Raw genomic sequence first — 14,171 nt, 5'->3', positions numbered from 1 at the left:
CTGAATTACAACTCGTTTTCTTTGATGGAAGAAGATAAGAGAATCAAGATTAAAATAAAAAATTAAATAAAACATTATTAAAATATATTTTTTTAATATTATTTTTATTTTAAAATTTAAAAAAATTAAATTATTTATTTTATTTTATATAAAAATTTAAAAAAACTATAATAATTATTAGAAGTGATAAAATAAATTAAGATAAATTATAAAAATAAACAAGGTATTATTTGGTCCACCCTTTGAATTCTAGGCGTGCTAAGTAGTTCCGACCTACCTAAAAGGATCCTTAACCACGAAGCTGGAGAGAGAGAAATTCGTATACCCCTGGAGAAGACATCCTGGTTTGTCTTTAGCTAAGATGGGATATTGAGATGAATTTAGTTAAATTGAATTGTGAATAATAATATATTATAAATTTTATTAAGATGAATTTAATATTTTTAAATTGAAATAAGTTTAATTTTTTAAGTTAAAATGTATAAAGCAAGTTGATATGAGTTTAACTTTTTTATATAAAAAGTTAAAAAAATAATGAGTCTCATCAATAATTGATTTGAAATGAGTTGAGATAAATTAAGTTTGATTCAACAAACAAACACAACCTATAATTGAATAATAGAAACATTTTCGTCACAAAGAGATTACGTAAAAATGAATTCATAAATTGTTGTGGTTTGATGTAGTATTTCATATTATAAAATTATTTTTATTGTAAAATAGATCTAATGAAACTATATCAATTTATGAATTTATGTTTTTGTACTATTTTGTGTATGTAGCACTTCTTTTATTATAATGTAACTTTTTAATAATTTTTTTATTTTAAAATTTAAAAAAATTAAATTATTTTTTTATATTTTGTTCGTAAGTTCAGAAAAATTGTAAGGAAAACTCTAAAGCCAGGAGTTTTCGCGCACCCTTGCGCACCGAAACGATCTGACAGGCCACAGTAACAAATGAAACGACATGTTGAGGGAGAAAATTCTTAACTTATGAAGTGGTGTGTTTCGTCTCAGACTTGACCAAAACGAGATCATCCTCTGCCATTCCCTTCTCTTCTCTTCTTTTCTCCTGCATCTGAACCCGTCTTCTAGCCAAAGACACCTTACGCCATTCCCTTCTCTATCGTTCTCCTCGTCTCCAACTATAGAAAAGAGATCGAGTGGACAAGCAGAGACCTTCTGCACTTGGAGCGCCAAAACCCCTCCACCACACCATTGGATATCTCTCTCACTCTCTCTAGTGTTTTATGAGAATTGTGATATTGAAGTGCTCACTGGAAATGAATATGCAGTTATTGAAATGGTAAATGGGTCTCCCTCCCCCACCTCCCTCCTTTCTCCCATATTCCTACCATTACGGAATCTATTACTGATTTTGTTAAGTGCATCTCTATTATAGGATTTGATGCTTGGTGTTTCTGATCTTCATACCTTAGAGGCTGTTGCTGCTGCTGAATCTGCAATTGCTAGTTTTCAACCTATGATTCCATTAGCTCTGTTCATGGCTTTAGAGTTTTCCGAAAACAAAACAGGACATTTTGGCGTGCAACCTGGGTATTGGAGACAAGTGGGAGATGAAACAAAATGAAAGGGAAAATATCGTTTGAATATTATTTCATTTCTTTTTAGTGTTTTCTTTTTTGAAGCTATGTCCTACATCTGTTCATTTGTAGAAAAATGGTGGAAAGTGCAATCAAATTCTCAGTATCCTATCTGATTGCAAAATTTCGAAACTAAGCAAAATCTTGATACTGAGTCAAGGAAACAATGAACAAAACCATCAATTAGCAAAGAAACCAACAAAAGTTCTTGAGATTGACAACGAAACCAGCAAAAGTTATTGAGATTGACAAGTAGATCACCACCATAATAAATTAGCAACTTCACTATACACCTATCTATCTTCATAAAATCGTCTAATATTTGGAATATTTGGAAATTCCAGTGTTTCAAAAAAAGCTTGAAGAGTTTTCCTGTAATAGCTTGTAGAGTCGTGGAATATTTGGAATGTTTCTTTCAGCTATACTTTAATAGCTTGTAGAGATTGTTCCCAAAAAAAAAACTTGTAGAGTCCTATGCTGGGCAAGGACTCAGGTACCAGGGTATTGGAGAGCTCTGATGATGTGGTTGCGGTCGCGGCAGCTCACGAAGGCGCCGAGGCTAACGACGCTAGATCAAACTCCGGTAAAGAAGATAAAGGTGACCGAAGTAATTACGGTGGAAACCGGTGGCCACGACAAGAAACTTTGGCACTCTCGAAGATACGGTTGGACATGGAGGTGAGCTTCAAGGATGCAAGTGTTAAGGGTTCCTAGTGGGAAGAGGTTCGCAACTTTGCAGGTGACGCCGTCTTCTTTTTTTTTTCTCCATTTTTTTAAATCGACTGACATCTGCCACGTCAACTTCGTTCACAATTTCGTGCACAAAATAGATTGTACCTAACAAGATGAAATTGTAATGATTAGATAATAATTAAATAAAAATTTAAGTTAAAAATTTGTAGTTGAAACACTCTCTCATTGTTTCTCTCTCTCTTTTTGACACTTCCAAAACTCTACTCACTCTATTTAGATTGTGTAAGACTAAAAGGGATTGAGTGATTGAGTTTGGGAACCAAACCGGAGTATTAATAGCCAAGCTTCCGTCAAGCTTTCGGTGGCTACATATCAAGTGTTCTACAACTTTAGTTGATTATGGGGAACATTTCAATTGCTCTATGAATATGGTAGAGACTCGGAGGGAAGTCGTGGACTACTTCAAGAGCTCCAAAGAAAAAGGGAAGCTTGAGACCCGTTCTTACGAATGGGTCTCCATGAGAAACGGTCGTGGCCAGAGAGCTAACATTATCTCACTTGATCAACACATCTAATCTAATGTCTCATCTTAAACTCATCGATAATCTGTATTAAGTAATAAATACATGAATCATGGCAACAAGTAATCTGATGACGAGTATTACCTTCCATGTATTACTATGTATTTATTTCTTAAATATTATAATTTATGTGGCAATAATTTCTTAATGAATAAACCCTATGTTTATTTTTGGTCCTACACAGATGAATTTTCACAAAATTAAATTAAGGTGCGTATAAGGGCATTAGTATTGGTCTATACATATGCATATGCAAAGTCATATTTACATAATATGACCCTAAAATCCTCCACATTGGCTTATGCATATCCATATATTTAACTACATATGAATAGTGCTTATCCAAATTTGGATAACCACTATTCACCATACAAATCATATTTTAATCATTATTTCTCTCTCCTTCCACTCTCTCTCTCACAATCCTTTCATTTTCTCCCTCCTTCAACAACACAACAAACCTTCACTTGCACATTCATTTTATTATTATAATATATTATATATATTTTTTCATTTTATTATATTTTTAATATAATATACAAAAAAATATATTTGTTATCATTGCATTTGTATTATTAATGTCAAATGTATGTAGTGGATGCTAATTGTAAAACATATATAAAAAAATTGATTTTAGCAAAAAATTAATAATAATATTTTATTATTATTTTGTCTCAAATATACATAAGTCAATGTGGAAATTTTGCTTAAATGGTAAAGTGGATGTGTAAAAGAGGTGATTTTGCATATGCATATGCATAGACCAATGCTAATGCTCTAAATATGAGAAAAAGATCATAATAATTAAGAATTTCATTAAAATAACATTGTCTATACAATGAAAAACTATATAATGGAACTAAGTCTCATATTCACTACATGATCTTTGAATTTCAACGGTGGCATACCCTTAGTCAAAGAATCAAAGATCATCAACTCAATAATGACATGCCCAATGGCCACTTTATTTTTTTTAACACGTTCCCTTATGGCTAAATATTTAATATCAACGTGTTTACTTCGACTCTCATTTTTATTGTTCTTAACCATAAAAACAGCAACTGAATTGTTGCAATACATTTTCAATGACCTAGAGATAAAATTCATAATTCTAAACCCAAAAATGAAACTCTTAAACCGTACACCATGTGAAGTAGCCTCAAAATAGGAGACGAACTCGGCTTCCATAATGGAAGTGGCAGTCAGGGTCTGCTTGGCACTCATTCATGATACAACTCCACCGGCCATTATAAAAATGTATCCTGATGTTGATTTGCATAGATCAACACAGCCAGTAAAGTCAGACTCTAAGTAGCCAATTACTTCCAGATTGTCTGTTCGTCTATACATAAGCATGTAGTCTTTGGTTCCTTGAAGGTACCTCATTACTTTCTTTGCAGCTCTCCAGTGGTCTAAACCTGGATCACTCTGATATCATTCTAATATTTCCACAGCAAATGCAATGTCAGGTCTTGTGTAGCCTGAGCATATATTAGGCTTCCGACAGCAGAAGAATATAAAATATTCTTCATTTGTTCCCTTTCAAAGTTGTTCTTTGGGCATTAGTTCAAATTGAACCTATCACCCTTCACAATGTGAGTTATACTTGGCGAACAATTCTTCATTCGAAATCTCTCTAAAAATTTATTAATATAGGTTTCCTTAGACAGACCAAGATGCCTTGAAATCTGTCTCTATAGATCTTAATGCTAATGACATAAGATGTCTCACCCATATCTTTCATATCGAAATTTTTAGAGATGAGTCATTTCACCTCATGTAACAAACCCTTACCATTGGTTGCTAGCAAAATGTCATCCACATATAAAATAAAAAATCAAATTTTACTCTCACTAACCTTCTGATATATACATTGATTCATAATGTTTTCTACGAAACCAAATGAAAAAATTACATTATGAAATTTCAAATACAATTGGCAGGATGCTTATTTTAAATCATATATAGATTTCTTGAGCTTGCAAACTAATTGCTCACATCACTAGAGGGGAATCCTTCATATTGTTTCATGTAAACCTTATTCTCTATATTTGTATTGAGAAATGATGTTTCACATCCATTTATTGCAACTCCAAGTCAAAATGGGCTACTAATGCCAAAATAACACACAATGAATCTTTCTTAGATACATGAGAGAAAGTCTCCGTGTAATCGATTCCTTCTTTCTGAGTGAATTCTTTAACAACGAGTCTTGCCTTGTATCTCTCAATGTTGCCCAATGAGTCTTTCTATGTCTTAAAAACTCATTTACATCCAATAACTTTTGCAACATTAGGCAACTCAATAAGACTATGTTACTCTTCATAGAATTCATCTCTTCCTTCATGGCATTATACCATAATTCTGATTCTTTACAACTCATGGTTTGTGAAAATGACTCAGATCATTTTCGGTTCTAATGTTGTATTTAGATTCTTGCAAATACATAATATAATCATCAGGAATTACTGATCTTTTTACTCTAATAGATCTTCTTAATGTTGTACCATCATCTTCTTGAGAAACATGTGGTTCAACTCGTTGTTCAAAAGTTCTTGGCAACTCTTGAATTACTTGATCTACTGGAATGTTGTCAGCAACTTGTGGAACTTCAACGATTGGTTGTTCAACACCAAATTGTACTTGAGGGATGCTGTGAACAATAACCAATCTATCACTTGAGGTGGAAGTTTGAGATTCTAAATGAACATTCTCAAAAACTATGTTCCTGGTTTGGTCGCTCTCACTAATCAAGTCATTTTCAAGAAATTTTGCATTTCTTGATTCCACAATTCTAGTAATGTGAGATGGACAATAAAATTTGTAACCTTTAGACCTTTCAGCATATCCAATGAAATACCCACTAATAGTCATTGAGTCCAGCTTCTTCTCTTGTGGATTATAAATTCTCACTTCAGACGGGCATCTTCAAACTCGCATATGTCGCAAACTCAGTTTCCAACATTTCTATAATTCAAATGGCGTTTTAGGAACAACCTTGAGTGGAACTCGATTTGATATATATATTGTTGTCTTAAGTACTTCAACCTTCAAAGATACAGGAAGATTGGAGCTACTAAACACACTCCTCACCATATCCAATAATGTTCGGTTTCTTCTTTTTTATACACTATTCTAGTCCGGTGAACTAGGCATGGTGTATTGGGCAACAATCCAATGCTCTTGAAGAAACTTTACGAATGGCCCAGGTACTTGTTAATCGTCTGTGTATCTACTATAATATTCTCTACCTCTATCTAATCTCATGATCTTAATTTGCTTGCCGTATTATTTCTCTATTTCAGTCTTAAAGATCTTAAAGGTATTTAATGCTTCGTTCTTGTTATGAAGCATGTAGAAATACATATATCGTGAGTAATCATCTATAAAAGATATGAAGTATCTCTGACCATATGAGTCCATGTCTGGACTACATATATCAATATGTATGATATCTAATATGTCCAAACTCCTATTGGTACCTTTCTTTGACTTATTGGTCTACTTTTCCTTTATGCAGTCCACACAAGTCTCAAAATTATTAAAATTCAGAGTATTTAGTACCCATTCATTTACTAATCTTTTAATTTGAAATATGGATTGTTGATCCAGAATCAATCCACCATGTGTTAATCTTGACATTAACCATATTAGATTCATAACAAACAAACGAGGTTGGATTACTTTTGTCCACAAGTCATTTCTGAAATTTGGTGCATTCCTTCTTCATGTGTCCTTTTTTTTTATAGAAGAAACACTTGGGATCTTTCTTGATATCAGCTTGGGGAGATATTTTATCTTTCGCTTTCTGATTGGCTTGAGATTTTCCATTTCCACGCGTTACCAATATTGCACTTTCTCCCAGTTCCATCACCACTCTCTCATCCTCTTGAACACACATAGTCATGAGTTCATTAATTGATCATTTACCTTTATCTGTGTGTTGCATGAGAATTTGAAGGGTCCGTATTGATACTAAAGGGTGTTTAGGATGTAGTGCACCAAGAAGAACTCCGACATTTCAACCTCGAGTTTCTTCAATTGAGCCACATTGTCTCTCATTTGCATGATATGCTTGCGCACACTTTTCACACTAGTGAGCCTTAATAATGAGAACTTCATGATTAGGGTGCTTGCTAGTGCCTTATCTGAAGTAACGAATTGATCATCAATAACTTTTAGCAAGTCTCTGACATTTTCATCCTGATCAACAGAACCATGAATATCAGCAGAAATTTTAGTCTTAATGAATATCACGCTAAGGCGATTAGATCGCTCCTATCGTTCATAAAGTGTGATGTTTGTTATAGTACTGGTATCAGTGAGTGCTGGTGATTCGTCTTTCCTTATAGTTATAGTTATCTCCTCAAGTTCAGGGATATCACAACGAATATTAGATAAATTTACAGATTGTACAACTGCATCAAATTAAAAATTCCATGCTTATGTTAAAATTGAGGCCTAAATAAAATTTCATATTTTACCAATGTAAATCATGCTTAAAAATTGAATCTAATGACATAAAAATTACATATTGGCTAAATTTTTAATTCAAGCAAATTTAATTATTCTTTATGATAGAATTTATCAAACTATTTACTTAATTCATAATTCTAAAGGGTATATTATAATTATAATTTGATATAAATTCTATCTTAGATTAAACTTTATGATAAAACTATCAAATTATTTAATTAATTCATAATTCATGTGGATAAGTTATGAATAATTTGAAATTTTATCCTAATTAATTATTTAAATATAATAAAAATTCTTGTGGGATAAAATTTATTATATTAAGTATAATTAATTAAAATTAATGTCTAAATACTCTTTATGTGATCCTAATCAATCATAATATCTAATTTTATTTAATTAAAGATGATGTGGTTATTCTCTAATTAATTAAAAATTATATGGACCACTAGACATTATTTCTTTTATGCATAAAATTGAAGTTTTATGAGAATATTCCAATATTGCATAATTTACTCACAATTAGAATGTATATTATGTTATATTTATGCACTTAATAATTCTCTTAATTAAACTAAGAAATTGCATAATTTAATCATAATATTATGCAAAACAATTATTTTCATGCATAAAGATTAACTTAATATGAGAATAATTATAAATTGCATAATTTTAACTAAAGCTAACATGTTATTATTATGCACAAAATATTCTCATAATTTAAGCATAAATATTGCATAATTAGAACTATAATATTATGTATAACATTTAATTTCATGCTTTTAACTATATATACTCATCCAAAATTTTTATGTATTAATTTAGAGCAGAAATAATCAATTCATGCAAACTAAACATGGGTATAGTTAATAAATTTGTACAATTTAATTATCCAAATTGCATATAATTAAACCAAACAAATATTATATGCATAAAAAGTTGAGCAAAAATTAGACATATTTCCAAATAAATGCCTAAATTCAGAAAATTCTAAAAAAAAGGCATTTTAAAAAATAAAAAACTATAGAAAAGTGATATTTTTCAACTTTTGCTCGTCTTTAACCTCAGCGGGGTCGGTTCGACCCGTTTTACACCCGGTTGTAGACCCGATTAAAAAACGATATTTTTGATGCAAAAAACTATGTTTTAATCTCAGAAAGCTTAGAAAAACAGTTTCCACATTATTTCTAATCTTGTTTTGAATCAAAATTGGCCAAAAATCAAAACTTAATTTTCCAAAGCTTTTCGACCAAATCAGAGACGAACAAAGCATCTGTATGAACACCAAGGCAGAGAGACAAAACAGGCTCTGATACCAAATGATAGTTTAATAACGATTTTAAAATGCGGAATTAAACACTTAAAAGAATCGAAAACTGAAATGCCCAATAAACCGTACCTCCGGCCATTGATGCTTACTCACACTCTCTCACTATTTATCTCTCGTTTTGGCACTTCTAAAACTCTACTTACTCTATTTAGATGGTGTAAGACTGAAGGAGATTGAGTGATTGAGTTTGGAGACCAAACCGGAGTATTTATAGCCAAGCTTCCATCAAGCTTTCAGTGGCTGTGTGTCAAGTGTTCCACAGCTTTAGTTGATTATGAGGAATGTTCCAACAGCTCTATGAACGTGGTAGAGATTTGAAAAGAAGTTGTAGACCACTTTAAGAGCTCTCAAGAAAAAAGAGAGCTTAAGACTCATTCCCACGAATGGGTCTCCATGAGAAACGGTTGTGGCCTGTTCATGACTACGACCAAAGAGCTAACATTTATGGATAAAGTATTTCTTAGATTATGATTGGAATAACGAATCCAAAACTATGAAACTTAGGTGTGAGATCTGTAATAAATATATTCATAAATATTTACGCTATATTCATTGTAATTTGTTAGTAAAAATAATCTTATTCGATTGAGATATTTGAGTAGAAGATAAATTTATAAAAGGAGTTTCATTACATTTATAATTCATGCATTGTGACTCATTTTATATTTTATTTCTTCTTCCTTCTCTAAATCTTAGAATTTATATAAAAATTTATAAAATGCTTTTTTTTTTTCGAATTATTTTCCATCCAAGTGTTATCTATCTACAATTAGGTAGGACCCTATTATAGTCTGCCTATAATGCCATCACTATGAATTCCAATCCACCGCAGGTTTAGACAAACATCTGAAAAAATCTTTGGAAGATTAAAATTCAAGACAGATTAAAATTGCTTTGCTGGAAAATTCTAAATAACATAATTCTAACAAAATCCTTGGTAAAAATGTTTGCACCACTAACAGAGGAGGAAGCTCAGTTTCCCATATGTAACAATGAGAAAAAGACCCAAACTCATCTGTTCTTTACTTGTCCTTTTACCAAAATACTTTTGAGACAATCACCTTGGCCCTTGGATATTACATGTTTTGCTAATCATGAAATTTGTGATTGGATTGAATGCATCATTTCCCCCACAGAAAAGTTGAACATTTTGGATAGAAAGGAGCAAGACTTTCAAATTTTTGCTATCAATGCTATGGACAGTATTTGGTTTTTAAGAAATAAAATTGTTCATGAGTCTTTAATTCCAAATCTTGATAATCTTATTTCTAGTACTTTGAGAACTTATAAGAAACATTGTAATGTGTGGGACATTAAAAAAGTAAATGACAGCCATGACTGGAGAGCTACACCAAACGGGCATTACACTATTATTTGATGTAGCAGTTAGACAAACAAGTAGCACAGCACCAACACTATGCAGATCAGATGAGGGCTACCCAATCTTCGTCATAACAAAGCATATTGATAGTCATAACCCAAATATAGGAGAAGCCACCGCGATGAACATTGGATTAGAGGAGGCTAGACGCAGCAATATAAAAAAATAGTCATTGCAGGGTATTCACTAGTGGCTCTGCAAGTGGCTAATAATCCTGAAAAAATAGCAGATTGGACCATCCAGCCTGTAGTCAATGACATCAAATCTTTGTTGAACTTATTCGACAGCTGGCACACCATAAAGATATATCGAGATCATAATCAATGCGCATATTTCATTGCACAGTGGGCAGCTTCTAAGAATTTATATAGATGCATACCCATTTTTTTTATTCCATTTTGTATGTTGGATTTTCACAGCAAAAAAGATCCTCCTTTTACTTTACACTAATTGATGATGTATAGTTTAATTTATTTTTTGTCTTAATCTTATAAGAACGGTTGTAATTATGAATGAATCTATCTTGTTAAAAAAAAAAGAAAAAAAAAAAGTAACACGTGTATCCAAAGTTCTATTTGCAACAAAGTTGTGAAGTGACCCCACGAACAGAAAAGGTGAATTGAGCTTGCTTTCTTTTGTGGTGTGTGAGGGTGATTCTACTTTTTTTTTTCTTTCACCGCTAAATGACACGGAACAAAAATGTCGAGCAGTTCACCTTTTTTCTAGAGCCGAGCCTCCGACAGAGTGACGCCGTTTCCGTATTCGGACAAAACGGACATTCGCGCACCTCCCTACACCTGAAACGACATCGTTTGTTATCTTCGATATAAGCTACTCTGTTTTTCTACTCTCGGTAGCAGAGCATAGAATACAGAGAGAGAGAGAGAGGGAGAGGGAGAGGCGGTGAAAAATGAAAATGGTGTCATTGAGAGGAATACGGAAGGCGATCGCCATCTACACGCCGTTGGTCTTGATTGCGCTCATCGGAGAATTGGATTCCCACGAGTTGCGGCCGTCGTACCACGGGCTCGACTACCAGAGCTCTGCGGCGGTGGCGGGACACGAGTCAGCGCCGGAGATGAGGTCGTTCTTCGGCGGATCTTCTTCTCCGACGTCGACCGCCACCAACGTGGCGATGCCGAAGGCCATGAACTCCAACTCCACTAACAACGACACGTCGTGGTGGGGAGGCCATTCTGCCGGTGGGAAAGATCACGTGAGGGAGGTGCTGCTGGTGGCTAGCGTAGCGTGCGGCATAACAGGTGTCGCTTTGCTAGTGGTCTCCACTCTGATTTGCGTGTTCAAATCCCGACGACAAAGATCACCGCCGGTGCCACCACCAACTTCGGCGGCGGCGGCATCATCATGTGATGATACTGAGAATAAGTTGCGGATAGTGGTTCGTGATTCTTGAGAAGGAAGCATTTTGCTTTCTTTTTCTTGGCTTGTTGTTATCCAATTAAGTTGAGAGGAAAATTTTCCAATTTTCCTTCTTAATTCACATATTTTTATCTTCTTTAATTTTTCTTCTTCATCCAAATAGAAATAAGCCTTAGATTGAAATAATTCTTTTTAAAAAAAAATTATAAATAAAGAAAAATTAAAACAATAAAAAAACCACATTATTCCACAAATATAGCTTCTTAAAACTCATTCATCAACATATAGTAATCACAACAACTTTCTGTAGAAATTATATACAAATAAATTTATAAAATAATGTAATACTTTTAGATTTATTTTATAATAAAATAAGCTTTTTTTGTTGTTATTTTTTTTTTAAAGTTATTGTATGGGCAAAATTATTTAAGACATGTAGTATATAGGTGTTGCTTTCATAGCTAGTAGATTGACATTAAATGAGTCCAATTGTTCACTTTGACTAATTTTACAATATCTATATAATAACGTGTCGGATCAATAAAAGGAAAGTTGAGGTCCAGCTTTGCTGATATAAATCATCATCATCATATATATATATATATATATGTATATGATATATGTATAGGATATTTCAACAACATTAATCATTCTCTCTCTGAAATAGTTTAAATATCCCATGTTGGCATCATTATATTCAACGTGAATTTCAATGTCTTGTCGAAATCCTTATAATCTTTATTATTATTATTATTATTATTATTTTAATATTTCGACTATACGAGCATGACTATAGTAAATGCATGAATTTGTTTTGATAATGGAGATATTAGTACTTCTGAGGATCCGATCTGTTGCCAAATGGTCAAAAGTAAAAAGTAGAAAAGAATGGTAATAATGGAATGCCTTTTTAGAAATAAAAAAGCAGACATGATGCTAACATCTAACACCTTAATGTTTGGTCAGAGTCTCTGCATCTCCATTCTCCATCCCCCCATCCCAGGCTACAAATTTTCCAACTAACAGGACACATTTGTCGGTTGCTGTGGTTTCATCATCCTCAACCCATTGTCTTCGATAAGGTTTTAATACATTCACGGGTATTCATGAAAATAATACTTACAATCGTGAATCTATAAATATCGTAGAATTATTTAAAAAAAATAAATAAATATAAAATTTATATAAAAAAATTAATTTTTTAATAATAGACTCACTCTTTTTCAAAATTATTGTACAACACTTACATACTCCACGATTGTATGTAGCATTACTCTTATTAATAATTGAAAAAAAAAATTCATAAGCTACTATTTACTATTTTACATCTCACACTCTATGAAAAATACGCACTATAGAAAAAAAAATTATAAGTATAAAATATAAAAATAAATAGTAACTGATACATAGCACTCTTCTTAATAATTATTACTCATTCAATTTACTCTTTCATTCACCAAAATAATAAATATAGAGGAAAAAGTACACTTTCTAATCCGCTTATTATTAATAATTTTGTATTTAATTTCCAAAACTTTTAAAACTAGTCATGCACTTGTTCAATACCGGAGAAAATTATTGATTTTTATTTTGTTCATAACATGATTGCGGAATTTTTTTTTAATGTGATATTCTTTTGATTATTAACGAAATTAAAATAGATATAAAGAAAAGAAGTATAAATGCTCGTATCTTGAAATTTTAAATATATATAATATTTATTTCATGACATTTTAAATTATTTTAAACTTAAATTACCAAATTCTTATAACTTCCATCCACATTAAACTTGAGACTTGGCTTCTTATGTTCGCATATGGATACTTTTAAAACCGAAAGAATTCAGATACAATTACATGATAATGACAAATTCAAATTTCTTGCTTGTTGATGTTTGAAGTATGGATGAAAACTGCCTATTTTCATTGTGCTTGTGAGGTTTGTTTTCGTATGAGATGATTTGAAATTTAAAATTTGAATAAAATATTATTAGAATATATTTTTTTAATATTATTTTTATTTTAAGATTTAAAAAAATTAAATTATTTATTTTATTTTGTATGAAAATTTAAAAAAATTATAATGATGAGATGAGATTAAATAAGCTGTGAAAACAAACGAGACTAATCAACTTTGGTTAATTTATATGTTATATCAGCAAGGATATAAATTATGCTTAGGATCATCAAACTCAGCACCCCATTTTACCGAATTCTTTATATATATATATATATATATAATTTTTTTAAAAACAAAAATCAGTTAGAGGAATAATTTTTCATTTAAGAAAAACAGAAAATTAAAAAAATTAGAAAGAATTTTTAAAAAATTCGGACGAATGAGTGTATAATGGGGGCCAACTATCATTTCCTTTGAGGGTCATTTTCACACATTTAGAACCTACATTGTAAGAGTCAAAGCTCTCAAACAACCGGAAACAATCAATGCAGGAGCCATTTATGGCATATGTAATTGAAAGTCCTAGATAAATAGGTTGCACATGATGCAGTCGTAGGCATTATGAAGACGTTGTCATTTGTATTTTAGAAATTCAGATAACTGTTGAATTGACACATAATAATGGCTTCCATAAGGCCTCTCTTTCATGTTGGTACCTCCATAACCATTTATCGAATAAAGCTTGATTGAATTTCATCAAGTTATGAATCTCCAATCCACTCTCATAAATTGGAAGACAACCAATTGACCAATTAACCAAATAAA

At 31.8% G+C, this 14,171-nt stretch overlaps 1 protein-coding gene across 1 annotated transcript; it reads left to right on the top strand.

Moving 5' to 3' along the window:
* The first annotated feature begins 10,790 nt into the window (after positions 1 to 10,790).
* LOC121267563 lies at positions 10,791 to 11,568 on the top strand. Its single transcript, XM_041171475.1, has one exon. The coding sequence runs from the start codon at positions 10,978 to 10,980 to the stop codon at positions 11,479 to 11,481; it is 504 nt and encodes a 167-aa protein (XP_041027409.1). The 5' UTR covers positions 10,791 to 10,977; the 3' UTR covers positions 11,482 to 11,568.
* Positions 11,569 to 14,171: the final 2,603 nt, after the last annotated feature.

Source organism: Juglans microcarpa x Juglans regia, chromosome 5S, assembly GCF_004785595.1.
Source record: "Juglans microcarpa x Juglans regia isolate MS1-56 chromosome 5S, Jm3101_v1.0, whole genome shotgun sequence".
Classification (NCBI taxonomy): domain Eukaryota; kingdom Viridiplantae; phylum Streptophyta; class Magnoliopsida; order Fagales; family Juglandaceae; genus Juglans; species Juglans microcarpa x Juglans regia.
This window is presented reverse-complemented; position numbering and strand designations above follow the sequence as displayed.

Coding starts and splice junctions, on each gene's coding strand:
- LOC121267563 (XM_041171475.1), top strand. CDS start 10,978: ATGAAAATGGTGTCATTGAGAGGAATACGGAAGGCGATCGCCATCTAC.